Source organism: Drosophila tropicalis, unplaced genomic scaffold (genome assembly GCF_018151085.1).
Source record: "Drosophila tropicalis isolate 14030-0801.00 unplaced genomic scaffold, ASM1815108v1 contig_878, whole genome shotgun sequence".
Lineage (NCBI taxonomy): Eukaryota > Metazoa > Arthropoda > Insecta > Diptera > Drosophilidae > Drosophila > Drosophila tropicalis.
The window spans coordinates 8,587,342-8,607,157 of record NW_027173374.1 but is presented as its reverse complement, the minus strand read 5'-3'; the positions used below and the strand labels follow the sequence as shown (position 1 = coordinate 8,607,157).

The 19,816-nt window shown below is 38.0% G+C and overlaps 1 protein-coding gene across 3 annotated transcripts in view; it reads left to right on the top strand.

Annotated features, from left to right (window-relative positions):
* rdx (BTB/POZ and MATH domain-containing protein rdx) overlaps positions 1 to 19,816 on the top strand; it is a 67,948-nt gene that overhangs the window by 46,726 nt on the left and 1,406 nt on the right. The window contains exons 1-5 of one of the 3 annotated variants that reach the window (XM_068301273.1): positions 8,121 to 9,517; positions 18,170 to 18,320; positions 19,086 to 19,207; positions 19,275 to 19,436; positions 19,509 to 19,804. In XM_068301273.1, coding sequence (XP_068157374.1) covers positions 8,136 to 9,517; positions 18,170 to 18,320; positions 19,086 to 19,207; positions 19,275 to 19,436; positions 19,509 to 19,804 — 2,113 coding nt within the window. In that variant the 5' untranslated portion in view covers positions 8,121 to 8,135. Of the gene's footprint in view, positions 1 to 8,120; positions 9,518 to 17,816; positions 18,079 to 18,169; positions 18,321 to 19,085; positions 19,208 to 19,274; positions 19,437 to 19,508; positions 19,805 to 19,816 lie in introns of those variants that run through there. The other 2 variants (XM_068301274.1, XM_068301275.1) reach the window with 2 other exon arrangements.

Sequence of the window (19,816 nt, the reverse complement as noted above, 5' to 3'; positions counted from 1 at the left end):
ATGACTTCATTGGGTTAAGTCACATTATATTTTGTTTTCTTAACAAAATTTCTCTATTTCAGTCTGCTTTGGTTGTTGTTCTCTTATCTTTGAAAAAGAAAACAATTGGTAAAGTCTTATTGGATATCTTTTCAAACAAATCATTTTTTAATAGGAAAACCAATTGTTATTGTACTTTTTCAAGAAATAAATGCAATAAAATATAATTTTATGTGATTGCTAAAACCCAATAGGCTTCTAAACAAATAGTTAAGTAAAGAAGAGAGTCATTTTATAAGTAATGACTTCACAAAATAATCTTTTTTAAGTTGGTTTCTTAGATTTGATTGTTAGTCGTGTGTTGATGGCTGTTATAATGAGATTTGTTTAAAACTCAAAGACCAGGAAAGTATAGATTTGTAAGGACTAGTCCAGAAAACAGTCTCAAAATTTGTATTTCTTACTGAATGCCCCTCGTTTATTTAGAAAGAGACACCCAAAGACAACAAGATGGAGATTTCCAAGCACATTAACAACGGGCAGAGTAATAACAACCGGCGGCTAATTTTACAACTAATTACAAGTTAAGAGGCCTCCATAATAATAATAAACGCCTGCTTAATGACCCGCCACGCCCAAGCCTCTAATCCACGACGAGACCACACCACAGAGACCCTAACACACAGTGTCAAAGGTCAAAAGGGAAGGAAGAAGGCCCAGAACATGGAAAGACAAAAAACAGACGTCAGACCCTTTGGACTCGCCTTGGTTTGGTTTGTTTTGATTACTCAAATGACAAAAGCCAGACTAAAAAAACTTTGCTGAAGAGGCCTCAAGAAATAAAGAACAATTAAAACAGAATAGAAACCGGCAATAAAATACATGCATACAAAAACAAAAGGAAGAGCAAATGAGGGAATGGAAATGAGAATTGGGATTGAGAATAAGATTGGGATTGGGACGACTTCAACTGTGACTGCGACGACGACGACGACGGCGACGGCAACAGCGACAGCGACAAGCAAAATGTTTGGCGTTCTGCCTGTCCGTCCCTCCATCTGTTTGTGTGTGTGAGTGTGCGTTTGTATCTATGTGTGTTCCCTTGGTTCTGTTTGCTGTCGACAATGTTCCAAACCGATGGCCACCAACGCTGCTAAAATTCGTGTGTGGTTTTCACTGCTCATCGTCGTCGTCGTCGTCGTCAGCGGCGTCATCGGGGTCTCAGTCTCAGAGTTTCAACCGAGGCCGAGGCTACCACACATATAACCATCGACGACCCTGTATGTGTGTGTGTGTGTGTGTTTTTAGGCTCTGCGTCTGCGCTTGACACACACGACGAGGTAACCGAAACTACTTTGGTGGCATTTTTTATTTAAATTATTAAACAAAAAAAAAAATACACATCCACACACACACCATTTTATATTTTATTATATACCATGAAGGGTTTCCTTTTTGGTCGCGGCATCCTCTCTGTTTGGCTTAAAGGCACCACCTCAATCGGCATTTGAATTTACTGCTGCTTAGTGCTCCTGCAGGCACACAACTTCTTGTCTTGCACAGTGTCTGCCATCCACACGAAACGATCAGCGAGTCATAAGTCATAAACCAGGAGCATCCATTAAGACCATAGAGTACTGTACAAATATAAAATTTCCCCAGTGGTTTTCCGTATTACGAGACCTATCTAACAACTTATACTTTATCTTCTTGCAAGTAAAAAAACTACTTATTTCTGTCCTGTGTTCATTAAAACTTCAATTTCTTAGTCACTGTTTTGTCCAGATCCAGCTTTCTCAATCTATATAACATTTCATTCATAGATAGCTAATACTACTGTATATAAGACTATAGTTCTATAGCTATTATTTTGTATCATATATCATACATTACTGTACCACATTTTCGTAAAGACACCCAATGAACAATTGATGAGTCTCCACTGTAGAACAGACCGTTGCCCGAGGCCACACACAAAGCCTAACCAATGCACGCACTTCATATTAGCGTATCCATACAGATACAGAATCCTCACCTGATTTCTATGTGTACACATGTGTGTATGTGTGTGTGTGTTCGTTCATCGCATGTCTTCAGTTTCGCTGGAGCGCTATCCATCAGGCATCCATCAGACAAAAGAGCAAAAGAGCGAAGATTGAATTATATGCCATTGAGGCGTAATTGTTAGAACAGAATCTGTTTGCTGGCAAAGGGCATGAAGAATCCCATTGTGTCTTCTATAGACATGTGTATGTATGTATGTGTGAATGTCTGTAGGTATTTATATACATACTTTCATACATACATGGTGGTAAGACCACCAACATTGAGTTACCACGGATCTATTTACAGGTGCTGGCTATTGCAATTGCATCTGCTGTCTAGCTTCCACCTATTTGCGTTTTAAAAGAAGTCCCTCAATGCCTCAAAAAGCCTTCGAATGGCTTCCTACTGTTGTTGTGATGGAAGTGCGCCTTGTGGTTTTTACCACTCACAGCGGGTAATGCTAAAAGACAATTTCATAATTCACCCATTTTGACAATTCTTTGCCACCCAGAAGACCAAGCAGAACGACTAAAAGGAAGGAACAATGTTTTGACGTTCTTTTTTTCGGTTAACTCAGATAAGAGATCTGACAATGAAACAAATTCTGTCTTATGGGTGTTCTTTTGAAAGATCGTTTGTTTGGCATTTATGTGCCTTTTACTTTTCCCATTTTAAGTCGTCGTCGTCCGCGTCTCTCCACATCATTTTCGTCAATTGATGAAAAGATCTCAACTGTGAGATAAGCTAAAAGACTTGACAAATTGTTTTTTCTCTTCATCTCGAAAGTTGTAAAATTTGCCAGTTATATAGAAGCCACAGGAAATGAATACCTACTATAGAAAGAAAATTTGTTTTTGTTTGTTTCTTTTATAATCCCTCACAGTATCTTGCAGGCTCTTAAACTGAAAACAATTTCCTGCCTGTGTGGGTGCCTTAACTCGGACAGGTAATAGAAGTCTTCAATAGGATTATGATTACCTCTCAGATTTAGCATAACAATAGAGATTCTTAAACATAAATCCTAAGCTTAAATTACCCATAAAATGTTAAACATTTTCGCCTACCCGTGATCATATATTGTATAATCTTCATCAAGGGCAAGTGAAACTCATCGTCTCACAGATTTTTTTTTTACACACTTTTCACCCAAAAACTAACAACAAAAGTGTGATTACGAAAAAAAAAGCAAACCAAACCAAATCAAAAACAAGAAACTGAAATCAAATCAAAATTGTAAATGATTTTATGATTTATCACTGAACTAGTTTTTGATAGGCGGCGCGTGACAGCCAAAAACATTCATAGATATATTTTTTCGCTGCAATATTGTTACAAAAGATCAAACAATCGAAATGGGGAAATTGTCTACAGCAAATAGAAACTGAACAATCAATCGATCGTTTAAATATGTCTGCTCTGATGTCTGGGTAAAAAAAAAAAAACGAAAATGAAAACAAACATATGGCATGCCATGTTTTAAATACCCTTTACTCTTAACTTGTTAGTTATCATTGTAATAAAACTTGTGCAATTTGTTATAATTAAAACAAGGTCGTGATGATTAACATATTTTTTTGCTGTTCCTATTCAAATATTTTCAAAAACACATTTTCAATGTGCAATGCATTTATGCGTTTCCATTTTTCTTATGGCTGAGTTGCGTCTATATTTTGAAAGATTTCCTCACCAGGAATCGTATCTACTTACAACCTGGCGCCAAGAAGCCCACAGCAATTTATTCATGTTCTATTTAGTAACCAATTATTGTTGAAAAATAAATAAACAAATGTGTTTCACGATTAATATGAAGTATTAGTATTACATTGTAGACCAACTTTTCCAGAAATCTCTATATAAATACCTACCAATCTCCAGGTATATAACCAAATATATACAACTTATAGAGTAGCAAAAACTTTTTAGTTTAGTTTATCTTTCTCTAAACATAGCAAAGAAACTTAATAAATACAATTCGGAGAAGCAAAAGCCCAACAACTATAGTGTAAACAAATGTGACACCCCATAAAATGTAACATTTTAGCTGATCTACATAAGTTTAACAATTATTATCTCTTTAAGGTATAAAGGTATGACAAAAATGACACAAAAGAAAACAAAAAACCCAAACCAAACCAAGTCAAGATAACTTGAAATGATGACGACAAAAGCGTAGATTTCTATACTGGCAATGGGTTTCTCTCCTCCACCGGACACACACACACACACATTGAGTCTGGTGGGGGGGGCCTCTACTTCTCACTCTCTCTAATTGTTATAGTGTGTGAAACGCGGAAAGCAAACTGCCGACTGAATGACTGCCTGCTGCTCCAATCACTCATTTTGTTACATGAGCAACAAAAGCGAACAAATTGTGAAAATGTGAAATGTAAATTTCTCGAAACCAAAAAAAAAAAAAAAAAACAAAGCAAAACCAAACTAAAAGAAAAAAAAACGCCAATTGCTGCAAAGTGATTACGAAAAGTCTCTACTTTGCTCTATATCTCTAAGTTTGAAAAAGTTTCACTCTAGGCACGAGTACGGAAGTTGTGTGTGTTATCCCACGACATATATAATACAGACATACATATATTGGGACAACTCCATTTCATATCTTACAACTTTATGCTTTTGCTGCGATATCGCCACAAATATCATCAATGGTATCTAACGGATATGCTTCGATCTCGTAACTGGCTATAAATCTTAAGCTTTGCTTTAACTTTTCCCCCTCTTTCTTTCATTCGTTGCTTGGTTTGTGCGTTCGTTATCCATTCGCCCCCAAAGGCAATCAAATCAATTAACACTTTCAACAACGAAACGATGCGCCTCTGTCCCGGTTGCTGCTTTCGATGCTGCTGCTGCTGCAGTCTCAGCCCACGCCAGTGCCATCAGCGACAGCTCATCAGCTCACTCAGCTGATTTGATTTCGATTTTAATACCCCTACTTGACAAAAAGTGTACACTAATTTCGGCATGACTAAATATAGTCAAGGTTTTCTAGATACAGAGTGAACTTTGAAAGGCGTTTAGACGTTTTAGCCATTAAAACATTTAAATAAAACCTTTGTTCTATCTTCATGATTGAAAAATATTTGTCTTTTAGAAGTTTCTCTGGCAAATCGGATGCATTGGGTGACAAAATGACTATCACAAGTAAATGGATAAAATGAGCAGTCATATTTTAAGTTCTATATCAGACCTAGAAATTGAAATGATAACTCTTTAGGTCTTATTAATCATCCTAGTATACCTGTTGCAGGGTATAAAATCTTCGTGATTTACTCTTTGTTATCTAAATTAGCCAAGCCTCTTCTGTATTTTAGTCTTTATTTATATTTCTTTGTCATCTCTGTGAGATAATTATGACGTCGTCATTGATCATCATCGACGACGACATTGCCGCTTGTGTTTTGAGTCTATATTGCTTGTGAAAATTGGGTTATTGTCAGCGTGACATAGAGTGTCGGGCGTTTTTATTAAATATTGTTTTTGCTTTTTGTTTTTGTTTTATTTATGGAAATTAGTGTCAAGTAAGTCATGTGAAGTAAATGAAATTTTTGCATTGAAAATCGATTTTTGTTGTGAAAGTGCGACAGAGAAAAACACCCAACTTACATATGTGTATATATATACATAACATATATTGATTGTTGTTCTACCTCATTGAAGATTCAGAGACCTTTATCAGATAGAGAAATAGAGGGAGGGCGAGAGGCAAGGCAACATGTGTGCTAGATGGGTTAGATTAGTTTCCTCAAATGCCAATAGGGAAGCAATGGCAACAAATTGGCATATACAAACATTTGTTATGTCTCTCTAAACTACACACACACACACGCGAACACTCATAGGTTTAAAGGTCAGCGATCGTTCAAATGGCCTTTTAATATCAACACATACCGGAAGCTAGCTATAGTCCACCGATGTTTGAATACTCTACATTTAAAGAAATTTACCTAGTTTTTACAATTTTGAAGCCAATTCTACTTTTTAATGAATCACAAATTGGTAATAGTCCTTTTAAACCCGAAGGCTATATCCAATTATATCAATAAAACTTACAAAGCTGTTGTCACCAAACAAAACGGCAAACTTTTTGAAATTTCACATAAAAGCTATTAAGAATTTGCCTCACATTAATAAAAATTACATGATAAAGGTCATTTAATAGATAAATATTGAAATTTTATCGTGTATTGGCATCTAAAATGTCAGAAATTCAAATACCCTTATGAAGAGTATCAAAAAAAAATGATGAGCCAACTTTTCATATTAATTCAATTCCATTACCTTTTATGGTGGGACTAAATTTCAATGAGTAGGAGGAGAGTGGTGTGTGTGTGTGTGTGTCAATGCTTTCGACAGTATTTGACATTGCGTGGGTGCTAATATACATAGTAAATGAATTGAAGGAAAAACTAATAACTATAATTTTGAAAAATATGTGAATTTTTGTCGTGCTCACTAACTGAAATCGAATTTCTCAAGGCAAACACTTTAAATTGAGATCCTTTGCAAAGGAAGTCACACTTTGACAGAGAGAGACAGAGAGAGAAAGAATAATCTAACTAACGGATACACACACTTAAATGCACACACACATAAGCTACAAAACTTGGTTGCCCAAAGGACACACACGATGTCGGCAAAGGGCGAAGGGCGATGCTAATTTGCACGCCATAAATGGGACGAATGTGATGAGAGAGTAAATGGACAGGCAGATGGTGGTAATGGTGCCGCCACTGAAAGCGGAGTGTCGAGTGACTCACATAAAGTACTGGGTGGGCTTGTTCGTTTTTGGTTTACCAAAGAATACCAACAACATATGTTTTGTAGTTGTTGTTGTAGTTGTTGCTGTTGCTGGCAACGCCCCTCAGTACTTTGGATACATACATACAGACATAGAGCACAGATGAGCCGCCCCAAAACATAAAGCGGAAAGAAAAACCCTGAAAAGAAACTGCAAAGAAAAGCCGAAAAAAAGGAAAAGGAAGTATAAGTATATATGTTTGTATGTATAAAATGTGATATGATTTTGTCTGTTGCTGTACTTTTTGCGCTAAACGATAAGAGCCAAGGCCGAAGATTCAGGCGGCGGCTTTACTTGAAGCAAGAAGAAGCAGAGGAGCAGCGCTATATGAGTAGCTGTGACTAAGTGATTACAGTAGTTTTATCTGTTGGTTCCAAGGACTGCCGCCGGTTCAATCCTGATGACCACACACATGCGTTCATACACACACTCGCACACACACACAGATGACTAGAGAAACCAAAAAATTTATCAGCTGGCTGGCCCTCAACTGAAATTAAAACATTCTCTCTGCCTCTCTCTCTGTCTCTTTTAATATCTCGTTAACTTGTTTGCTCTCACTCGCTCTTTGCACTTGCGCGCTCACTCAATGCTGGCAGCAGCAGTCGCAGCGCAGCAACATCGTCGTCGCCGTCATCGTCATCGTCGACAGCAGCAACATGAGTATGAATTTTGAGCGCTCAGCAACATCAGTTCTGCGCAAACTTTCAAACGAAGCGGTTGGTTTCATTTCATTCTCTCGCCTCGTTCACGTGTGCTCGTCGTCGCCCACAAAAAGAAAAAAAAATAATAAAATACATACATATGTATATATACTTATGTATATATTAAATTAAAATAAAACAACTGAATACAAAACAACACAAAGAAAAGCAAAATAAAAGCTGAGCAGCAGCAGCAAGCATGTGTGGCAACAGCAGCAACTACAACAAGACCAACAGCAACTACAACAGCAACAACAATACCAGCAAAGATTTGTTGATTTTTTAAGTAGTTCAAATGAAAAATTTATAACCGCAAAACAAAGAAAAGCGCCAAAAAAAAAAAAAAATTATAACAAAATATTGAGCAATCTTTTTGATACAATCCAAAAACAACAGAAAGAAGAAAAAGTGCGATAGAAGAGAAAAAATAATATTTATAATAACCAAGAAGAAAGAAAAGTGTACAAGTGTGTATGTGTGTGTCTGTGTTAGCCTCAAGTGGTTTGTGAATTCTATACACAAGGAAAACAACAAATTGTAACATAAATAATTAATTTTTACAAGAATTTTTGAATTTTTGTTGGTTTCAATATAAAATGTTTGAGCCTTATGTGAAAATCAAGAAAAAGCGTCATCTAAATGAAATCTATCAAAATGAGAATGTTGTTGTCGATGTGAATTTAGAGCAACAGCAACAGCAACAGCAGCAGCAGCAGCAACAATCGCAGCAGCTACCAACTGATAATTGTTGCTGTCAAGAAGAAGTGCAACATAATGCGGCCAATAACAATAGCAACAGCAACAGCGTGTTAAGCAGCGTTTTGGCCACGCCGCCCGAAACGGCAGCAGCAGCGGCTAGTAGCAGTAGCAGTGGCAACTGCAGTCGACTGCAGCAATTGATATCAACGCCTCCAGTATTACTGCGCAGATCATCGCTGTCGACGCAGCAACAGCAACAGCACCCACATATTTTATCGACACCACCGCCAACGCCGCCGCAGCAACCAATTGCTACTGCAGCAGTGCCTTCAGTTTTGCAACAACATTTGGGTCACCTGAATTACGAAAGTGGAGCAACTGCAACAGTAGCAGCACCAGCAGCAGCAACAGCAACTAGTAGAAGTAGCTCAGCAACACTGGCGCAACATTTGGCAACACCTAGCAACATATACGGCAGCAGCAGCAACAACTTGCAAAACATTTTGACCCGTTCACAAAGTTCCTCAAACATTGCCTCCTCTTCATTCTTATCGACATCCTCCACCACGTCCTCCTCCTCTACCAGCAACTCCTCCTCAACATCCACCTCCTCCTCGTCGTCGTCGTCGAACAATTGCAGCAGTGCCTGCATAGGCAATACACACTACAACGGTGGCAACAACAACAGCAGCAACAGCATTCACCACAGCAACAGCATTATAGCTAGCCGTTTATTTGGTGCCGCCTCTTCTTCTTCAACTGCAGCCTCCTCATCCAGCAACTCGTCCTCCTCCTCTTCCAGCACCTCGTCATCGTCAGCAACAGCGGCTTCTTCGACACCGCATCTACATAGCCATCATTCCGCCTTGACCAATTCCATTACAAATCGCATCAATCAGTCCATAAGGCGGCATCTCAACCAGCAGCAACATTACCAACCCATCAGTACGGCCTCCTCAACGAATTCTGCAACATTATCAGCATCCTCCTCCTCCTCGACGTCATCTGTGTCTTCTTTGCCGCCCTATCAGCACCACCACCAACAGCAGCAACAACAACATTTTAATTGCTCGCATCCTGCACAACAACAACATCATCATCACCACAGCAGCAGCAGCAGCAACAACCACCAACACCACCATCACCATCATCACAACAACAACAGCAACAACAACAATCAACAACAACCACAACAATCTCCTCTGTGCCTAGTATTATTAGTTAAATGCCCCAATTCTAAGGAATTTTGTAACGCCGCCGCAAATTTCTGTGATAAAAGGTAAATACGAGATACAAAATGAAAAATAATAATGAATTAATTCAACAAAATTTACAAAATAACAAAACAAAAGTTTCCTAAGCAAAATTCAATATGTTGCGATAACAATCAAAGGTATAAATTCGAGTGATTCATGATAAAAATGGAAATCTAAAAACATAGTTTCTTCCACGGATAGCCATTTGATGAATAGCTACTAATCTTAAATAAATAGAGATTTGAATGACCTAAAACTTAGATTTTAGTGATAAGACACTACAATCTCGATGACATCGGATTTTAGACAGTGTTCTGCTCCAGTTTCCCCCAAGTTTTATTTAGAAGGTGAAAATCCCCATTCATTCTCAACTTAAAAACCCAAACGCAATGCACTTGAGAGATGCCAAGCTCTGACCCACTTTGTTGGCTGTTGGCCATGTATCTCAATGTACAATACGTATGTATGTATACGTGTGTGTGTGTGTCTGTGTGTTTAGGACCTTTCGACTGCCCTGAACTACTTTACATTTCCAATTCCATGACAAATCCTTGAATTATTTTTGCCACAACAACAAATGCGAGTGAAACAAACAAATAAATAGTTTGCCGCCAAAGTTTCTCTTGCCATTTATTTTGTTTGGTTTTGGTTTCTGTTTGTGTGTGTGTGTGTGTCTTGTGTTAATTTTGATGACTTGTAGTTTTATTTTTTATTATTATTGTATGTATTATTATTAATTTGTTGTTTGTATTTTAATATGCAATGCCTATTGTGTGTGTGTGTGTGTGGCGCTACTTAGGCTTGAGTTTTCAACCTCGAAGTAACCTAGATGGCTAGTTTTCTATATACACAAACAAAAAAAAAAAAAAGACTGTATACTATGACCTTACTTGCTTAAGTAATTGCTTGCCGCTACTTTTAGCCCTATTGAAATTTGATGATTTATTTTCTAATCATTCTCTACTTTTCTATCTAACACACACACACACACACACTGTGTAAACCACTGAACCATGGCCAAAGAAATGTTGTAACTTTTACCAACACAAATAAACACGAATAAACTCCCCAACAAAAAAAAACAAGAAGAAAAATGGAACACGATTTTCTTACTATGACTTTCAAATACCCCTTAGTAACTTGAACTCTAGTACAAATAGAAATTCTAGATTCTGCCATAATTTCTGCTAAAATGTCTATAAACTTGAGATTCTAGGAATTTGGCTTAAGGTAAAGAATTTAATCCCTTATTGTGTAAAAGATTTAATTGTTAGAATTTTCCGTTTACTTGATATTTGTATACAGTACATTGAAGGGTATGAGAAACTTAAGTAATTAATATATAGAGCGCCCTCTTCCACTCCCACTACCACTCTCAATAGCCCTCTCTCTTTCCATCTTGTGGTAGGTTCCTTTCACATACACAATGACCCAAAAAAGTGGAAAATAAAAGGCAAACTTACTTCTTGTGGCTCTAACCTAAAACCTAAATATAACATTTTTTTTTTTTGGGTAAACACACACAAATTTTATGCTGATGCGTTTATTGTTAAGTTAATTAATAGGGGCGTGGGTTAGGGAGGGCGGATGGACGGATGGTCGGATGGTTGGATGGTGTGGTATACAAAGTGATAGCGTGTGTATTTATATGAGTGGGTGAGAGCCAACATGTTTTTTGAGGTCAGCAAACAAATTGAAAGCTGCGTGCGCCGCATTGCCATCGTTTTTGTTGTCATTGAAGAAGAGAGCTGGAAATTGAGCCCATGGTTCGGTTTTGCGTTTTACTTTGACCATGTGCCAGTAAATTGCCATTTGGCTGGCTGGCTTGCTGGTTGCACTTGTTGCTTACTTACTTTTCTCTGGCCTTGTTTGTTGCTGTTGTTGTTGTCTGATAGAGACCTTCTTTGTCTCAATCTCTGCCTTCTTTGTCGTTGTCGCTTCCCACCCAAAGATGACTCATGGATTATTATTATCAATGCTTCACTGACGTTCATATAAAATGTAAATCTGTCTGTCTTCTCTTTATACTCATACTTATACATAGGTACATATGTGTGTACATGGTACTCTACTTAAATTAAAGCAGAACTCCAAGCAAAAATTACATTTTAAATGTTTTTTTCTTCAGTTTTTGCGGTTTTTCCTTCTTTTTTTTTTTTTGTTGTTTCTTTTACGCCATCTGCCCAAACGGGACCGGAAGTTTGCTTCACTGCATCTCCAAAAACAAAGAGAGGCCCTACGCAAGACACAGGCAACAAAATGTTGTTGCAATATGCATGAAAAAAACAAAATGAACAATATAAGCAAAGTCACTTTCCAATACGAAATAGCAAACTTATGTGTATAAGTCGAGAGGTGTTTCTTTTGCCCTTTTAAAATTGATCAAGAAGTCTATTAAATACTCCTATTTTAGCTTTAAGGATGCAATATCTGATTTATGTGTCTATATATTAAATGTTTGACAACTCTTCAGTTGAAGCTACTTTATCAACATTTGTTGCTGGCAACATGTTGCCAAGAACCCAAGCTAAGACACGACTTGTCATCTGGCTAACAATAAGATTTGAAAACTATGAAATTATTTTCGCTTTAGTTTTCACTTTGTTTAACACATTTCACCCAATAATCGTAAAAAAAAAAAAAAACTGAAGAGAAAAAATATCTAAACTCCTCTTTCACTCAACCCACATTTTATTTAGAACAAATCTCTTCGAAATCAAGCACACACTCTTTCACACACACACACACACAAACAGACCAAAAAGTTTCTAAGCCAATAAAAAGCGATCTTTTAAGCCAAATACAGACACAAGATCACGGCGACGACGACAGCGACGAACAAGACGACCAAACCGATGAAAGAAAAAAGAAAAAGTTTAAGAAATCCAAAACTAGGGAAGGAAACACACACCGCACCGGGGAGAAAGGGGGCCTTAGTGGGTAGGTTGGGGGAGAAATGGAGAAAATAACAAAAAGAAAGCACGACAAAAACAAAATGTGAAAACGCATGAAAGCCAATTTCTTGCCTCGCACAATTTGTTTAGAAAGTGCAGAGAAATGGTAAAAGCGGCAAAATGCAAACAAGCAAAAGTTTCTTCCCCCCTCTCTCTCTCCCTCTCATTCCTGCTGCCACTTGTGTTTTACTTTTAGCCCCAAAACGATGTTTGAGAGCCGAAATGATGTTTGTTTTGATATTAATTTCTAATTGGGCGCCACAAAACAACACCCCGCACCACCAGCCAAACTAAACAACTTAAGGGGAAGGAGTGAGCATACAATTGCCAGATGTTAATATACCCGTCTCGCTCCATTAAGCTTACAGGGTACAATATTAATGATAATGTTTGAAATGTTGTGAAAATTTATTATACAACAAACATTCGGGCTCTAAGCCACGCGCTAAACGACCATGTGCTTGCCGCAGAGAGAGAGAGAGAAATCGAGAGAGAGCCAACATACGGGCTTGCTTAAGCCAAGCTTTGCAATCACAAAAAACAACAACCACAACAACGTACGACGACGACGACGTCATCAAACAAGTTTAGCGTTGCCGCAAGCTCACGTTTCGTTTCGCTTTGTTTAGCTGTTGCTGTTTTTGTTGTTGTTGTAGTAGCTATTACATAAAAATCTTGTTCGTGCTCTCGTTTACGATCGGGTGAAATTCGCTGCTGTTGCTTGCGTCGCAGCTGCTGTCGCTGCCTCTGCCAGCGACGCCTACGCTATTTTACAGTGCGCGTCATATAAATAAGCGCAATTTTCAGCGCTAGCCGCTGCCCATGCCGACTTATGCTTGTAATTTTTGTTTTTTTCTTTTACGTAATCGAACAACTTTTTTTTCTGTTTTTATTTTTGTTGGTTTTCCCTTTATTACTTGTTTCTTTATTAACTCTTTTTTAGACTTTCATTTGTTGTTGTGTTGCAATTGTGTGACCCCAAAAAAAAAAAAACGAGAAAAAAAGTGTCAAAAAACAAAAAAGAAACCATTGCAATAAACAATATATTAACATACACGCCCGCGCCTAAAGCAAACGACATCTTGTTTATTAGCATAAAAATAGAAACCATTAAGGCTTATGTAAAAAATAATACCAGTTAAATACATACATACATACATGGGAAATAGGGCACAAAAAGAATGGCGTATAAACATTTTATTCAGGCCATATCATGGGATCAATAGAGATTATATTTAATAAAAATCTTCCTATTTTATTTATTTATTTTAAACTGAAATCGATTCTTAGGTAGAAAAGGTTTCCACTTGACGTATAACCCCTTTAATTTTCATAATTGATCGATCTCGTTGCATTGTGAAATTGTTTCATTGCCTTCACCAACAAATGCATAACATATTATTAAAAAAAAAAAACCGTACATTTTAATTAATCAACTTTTAATATTAAGTTAAAACAAAAGGCAAAACACAATCAAATAGGCGAAACTTGGCAAATTTCACTCTACTTAAATGATTTTTATATAACAACAACAAAAACGTTTCTTTTGCCATCGACTTTCACGAAAAACTGCAAGCAAAACTGCAAAGCCCAAAAGAGAGGGAGATAGAGAGAAAGAGAAATAGAGAGAAAAAGTGAGTGATATCAGCAGCAACAGCAACAGTGAGAGGGGGAGAGCAAGACGCTTGGGAAGCTTTCTCCTTTGGCAGCAACAACAAAAGGCAAATGGACGCAGCGGCAAACGAACTGAACTCCAAACGGTGAAAGACCCAAAAACGAAAGGAGAAGAGAGGTGAAAAAACTTGAGCGTGGGAGTTTTTGAAAATTAATATGCGTCAAAAGTGTTGACATTTTCGTATACAGCAACGAAGTGTGACAGGGAGAGAGAGAGAGGGGATTATTAGATATATGTATGTGTAGAAATGTTTGTCACAGTAGAAACTCCCTAAACGGAAATTCTAAGGGGCACACCTCTTGAAAGGACAACATGATTTTGGACAAACAAACATCTGAAAATTAAGAAAGTTTTTAGTATTTCCTAAATAAAAGTATATAAAAGTATTTCAAAATATTTTGCAAAAAGTTTCCAAAATATTCATAAATGGGCCACAGCCTTGTGGAGACAAGGCTCACCCTCTGCTCCTGTTTCTCTTTGTTCTAATTGGCAGCAAATTGTCTCATTTGGTCCACCTTCTCCTTAAATGATCTACGTCCATGTGAAATTTTCGGGTAGGTGGATGTGTCAACATGATTGAAGAGTTGCGCTTGCATTTCATTTGAATTAGAGAGGAAATGAAGACTTTTCGTTAAAGAGTTTCTCTTTTTTAGTGTGTGTGTGTGTGTGTGTCTGTTGCAATCATTTTCATTGGCATGAAAGTTCACATTATTTAAATTAAATTTCCCGCTTCTTCAAAAATTATCTTTGCATCTGGGCGACGAGCGCCACATTTATGTAAAAGCAGCAGCAACAACAACAACAACAACAACAACAAAAAAGAAAAGCGTTTCCTTTTTTGCCAACGTTTTTCACTCCCCAACTCATTTATTGTTGTTGTTGTTGTTGGAGTTGCTGGCGTCGAGTGAAAGGAGCATTTTTGTTGTTGTTGTTGTGGGTTTTTGGTATTGGCGGTGCTCGGTGAAAACGCCATGCCAGTGAAAACTCATGCGATAATTTGTTGTAAAAGAAAAGAAAGACAACAACAACAACAACAAAAAACTATGAAAATTTTCACCAGTTTTTTCCCCTCTTCTTTTCATTTCATTTCATTTTTTTTTGTTGCTGTCCACATTCGTTTTGCGTTTTATCAAATTTCATTTAAATGCTAATGAAAAGTTGCCGGAAGTATTATTGTTGTTGTTGGTGGAAATCGCCAAAGCGAGTCGCCACCGCAAATTATATAACATATACCCCACGTCTACATACCTTACATATATAAATACATAGTTACTTCTCTTTCCTTTTTTTTTTTGTTGGTGAAAAGTTTTTATTAGTCCCTCCTCCTTATTTAGCGTCTTGTGGCAGCTGCATCATTTATTGCTTGCCCCCTTCACTTTGGCTAAGCCGCTTTACAAGGAAGAAGAGATTTTCATTTTTCTTTCGTTTTTAATTTCTTTAACGCGCGTGCTGCTCTACCATTTATTGTAAATTCATTCTCCTTGAATTTATGTATTCTTCTTTGGTTCTTCCTTTTTGGAATCTTCTCCCACCACATAATGGTTACTTTGCGAGATCGCCCATGCTGCAAGGGCACATAAACAAGCGTGTCCATTGGGTAGATCACGTACCTTCTACCATTCAGTCAGTCAGGGCCGGATTTAAGGATACGCTTGAGAAGTTGACCAACATTTTAGGGGGTTTCAAATGAAACATTTCTGTACTGATATCATAAAGGAAATGATATATCAATAGATCATTGAAATATATGTTTTAAGGCTTAATAGATTGTCCTTGTAAGTCAGTCAGAGCTACCTGCATTGGTTCTAATCCGCCACTGTTGGCATACCAAATCAATTTCATTCTTTAACTGTGTGTGTTTTTTCTCTGCGGGGGTGTCTGTGGCTATGTGTGTGTGTGTGTCTGAGTGTATCGAAATGCATTCGTCTCATCAGCTGGCGCTGTCGTTGGTTGTTGTTTGTTATTATTGTTGTTGTTTGCTCAGTCGATGCCGCAGCCAGCAGCTGGGGCAAATGGGAATCCTTTTGTTGTAATGGTTTTAGCCAGGGCTAAACAGTTTAAGTTAAATTCGTTTCTTTAAATTATTTATGTGTGAAAAGGTTTCTCTTTCCATTACTAACATTTATTAAATAGCTAAGGTCCATCCCAAAATAAGTCCCCCCCACCCACTCACACACACACACACATTTATTGCGCTGAGTCATTAAGCACGCTTTTGGGAGTTCTGCTGCTGCTTCGGCTGCCCCTTCAGTAGCTTTAATCTCTTAGCTCAATTGCTCTTATTGCTTCAGTTTAACCTAGCTTGAGTTAGCCCCCTCCTACTCCTCCTCCACCATCGTTTTGTGCTTGTGGCGCCACAACAACAGAAGCAGAAGAAGAAAAAAATGCTTGTTCAATGTCATAACAAGCAATTTTTTTTGTTGGTTTTGGTTTTTAGGCCCTTGGCAGCGTCTGAATGAGATGGAAAGAGAGCCAGAAGAGTGAGTGAGCGAGAGAAAAGAAGTAGCAAGTCAGGTGTGTGCGTGCCTCAATGCCAAATCAATGTCATTAACATTAAAACAAACTCACTAAAAAGATTGAATAAAGCAGGCTTGACAAAGTACTAAGGCATTGGCTTGCTGGCTGCCTCGCTGACGTCGACTTCGACTTCAACAGCGGCAGCGCAGTGTCGATGTCAACGTCAACGTCAACATTGCTTACGGTTTGTTCACCTTGACAAAATGCGCGTCAACCTTTTTAAGCACACACACACACACACACACACATACACACATGAATAAACAGAGGAAGGGAGAAGTAGAAGGAGCGAGCGAGAGAGAGAGGGTGAGGCTCATTCGAAGGGCTCATTGAAGGTCCTTCAGCTGGATTTTGGCTGATGGCCATCAAAATCGCCAGCAGCAGCAGCAGCCAGCCAAAAACACCTTGGAAAATCTCTTCAACCTCGCTGCAAGCGGCATGCAAGCAAGCAGCAAGAAGCAGCCTTGTGTATATAATTGTAAAGATTTTCCCGAGTTTTTCTTTTGGTTAATTGTATAAAAATGTTTGCTTCCTTTATTTTTCGCTACATGCATCTGCCGAACAAGCGGCGAACAAAGCCAAAGATGATTGTCCTTTCTCTTGCTCTCACCCCCTCCTATCTGGTATTCTGCTATCCTTGTTTCCTCTCATCTGTCTCTACCTTGTATCGACCATTGTGTGTGCCAGTGTGTGTGTGTTTCGTCAATTTTCCAACTCTTGGCAACATTTTCTCGACCATTGTTTTGTGTTTGTTGTTGTTGTCATCTGCTCTGCGCAGACTCTTGCTGCTTTAGCCTCAATATCCTTAGAAGATACCTTCTCATCCTCCATCCTGTTTGTCAGTTTTCATTTGGTGCTCTTGCGCGACGGTTCATCACTTCGTTAAGATTCTCTTTGCTAGCAGTTCTGGCGATTATATTTAATTTGGAGCTTTTTACATTGCACTCAACTTGATGATCAGTTACTCCAATTTACTCCAAACTCCTCTCTCAGTTAGTCGCACACTCTCTCTTTTGGTTGGTGGCGCTTTCCGTTTGTTGCTCTCGCTTTATTTTCGCGATTTCGTTTGTGCGGAATAACGGTTCAATATATGGCTTTTACATTGCCTTTCCTTGTTCCGCAATTATGAACTCAGCAAATTTTGGCGCATTTCATTTTGTGTTGTCCGCGCGTTTGTGTCTCGTGGTTTTTGTGTAAAATTAAACATTTTTTGTTTTATAAATATTTAAGAACATTTTTTGTGCGTTATTTGTTGTTATCGTGCTGCTTCAATTCCTTCCTTGTTTATTGTTGGTTTTTGTTGGTGAAAATTCGGCAAGCTGGAGAACTCTTTGCTATTAAAGCTATTGAATCTCTTGGCCAGGCACTCGAATTCCGATAGCAATTTCGTGAAAGTTGAATTCGAACGCAGCATTATGGATCTCATACAAGAGCCAAGGTGCTTAAAACTAAAAAATTTGATAGATTATAAAGTAATCCTTACAAATAGAACTTGATTATTAATTAATTTATATTTTCTTTCTTTGCAGATTGCCGGTAAACGAATGTCAGGCAAGCCAAACAGCTAGAGTCACGTCGAACCTGCACGCATCCAGTAGCACGATGGCGGTCAGTCGTGTACCATCGCCACCCTTGCCGGAAGTTAATACTCCAGTTGCAGAGAATTGGTGTTACACACAGGTAAACTACACACATCCCAACAAATCCCACACATTGCAGGAAGGATTAAATTTCCAAAAGAGAGTTTTGTGCAGAAAGACACTTTGTTAACAATGTTGGCATTCCTATGGATTTGCATCGGATAAAGGCTCATATTTCACATTTCTGTAAACTGAATCCATTTTACTTTGTTCCACTTCTTGTTTTGTGGTGGCTACAAGAAAAATGCATTTCCGTTGCAAGTTTTGTTTGAGGTTACCAAAAGGTGCAGCAAAAGGAGACAGTAGAAGAGGAGGAGGTACAGGTGTTGAAAAAAAGATGGATGAGCGATCATCAGTTAATGGGAATCCCTATGATGGAATTTGAGAACTTTTTTTCTCCATCTAAGGTGGTCCAAGGCAAATTTACGAAGAGAGTATACGAGTTTTAGGGTCCTTTCACATATCTAGAGGTGAATGAACCAGAAAATAGGATTCTGTCATCAATTTGAGTAGGGAATACAAAGTAGAATCAAACGATACATGATAATATCTCCATTTCAGTCCTAGTACTGCTCAAGGACATTAGTTTTTAGATCAATCAGGTAACCACGTTCCATGCATGGTACTTCGCAACACTGTGAAAGATATCGATTAGTGTTAAGCGAAAGAGTCGCCTATTTGATGAGCTTTTTCGATATATACATATTTCTTTCCTCTGCCCTCTGTTCTAATGTCTCGGGTAAAATCTCTTAAAATTATCTCCCAGAATGATAAACTGTACTAATCTATATTCTATTCTTTGCAGGTCAAAGTGGTTAAATTTAGTTATATGTGGACCATAAATAACTTTAGTTTTTGTCGGGAAGAAATGGGTGAAGTACTCAAATCGTCCACGTTCTCTGCCGGTGCTAATGACAAACTAAAATGGTAAGTTTTCAATCGATTATGAAATTAATATCAAATATATATTAATTAATTTTTCATCAATTTGTAGGTGTTTACGCGTGAATCCCAAAGGTCTGGATGAGGAGAGCAAGGATTACTTATCACTATATTTACTATTAGTTTCCTGCAATAAATCAGAAGTCAGAGCCAAGTTCAAATTTTCCATTTTAAATGCTAAGCGTGAGGAAACCAAAGCTATGGAATCCCAACGGTACGATTCAGATTTGATACCCCACCCCCCAAGAACCGATTTAATACTAATTTGGATATCTTTTCGTTACAGAGCTTATCGTTTCGTTCAGGGCAAAGATTGGGGCTTTAAGAAATTCATACGCCGCGATTTTCTCTTGGATGAGGCAAATGGCCTGCTGCCCGAGGACAAGTTGACCATATTCTGTGAGGTTAGCGTTGTGGCGGACAGTGTGAACATATCCGGACAATCCAATATTGTGCAGTTCAAAGTGCCCGAATGTAAACTATCCGAGGATCTTGGCAATCTATTTGACAATGAAAAGTTTAGTGATGTAACGCTCTCGGTTGGAGGCCGTGAGTTTCAAGCGCACAAGGCCATATTGGCAGGTTAGTTAAAAT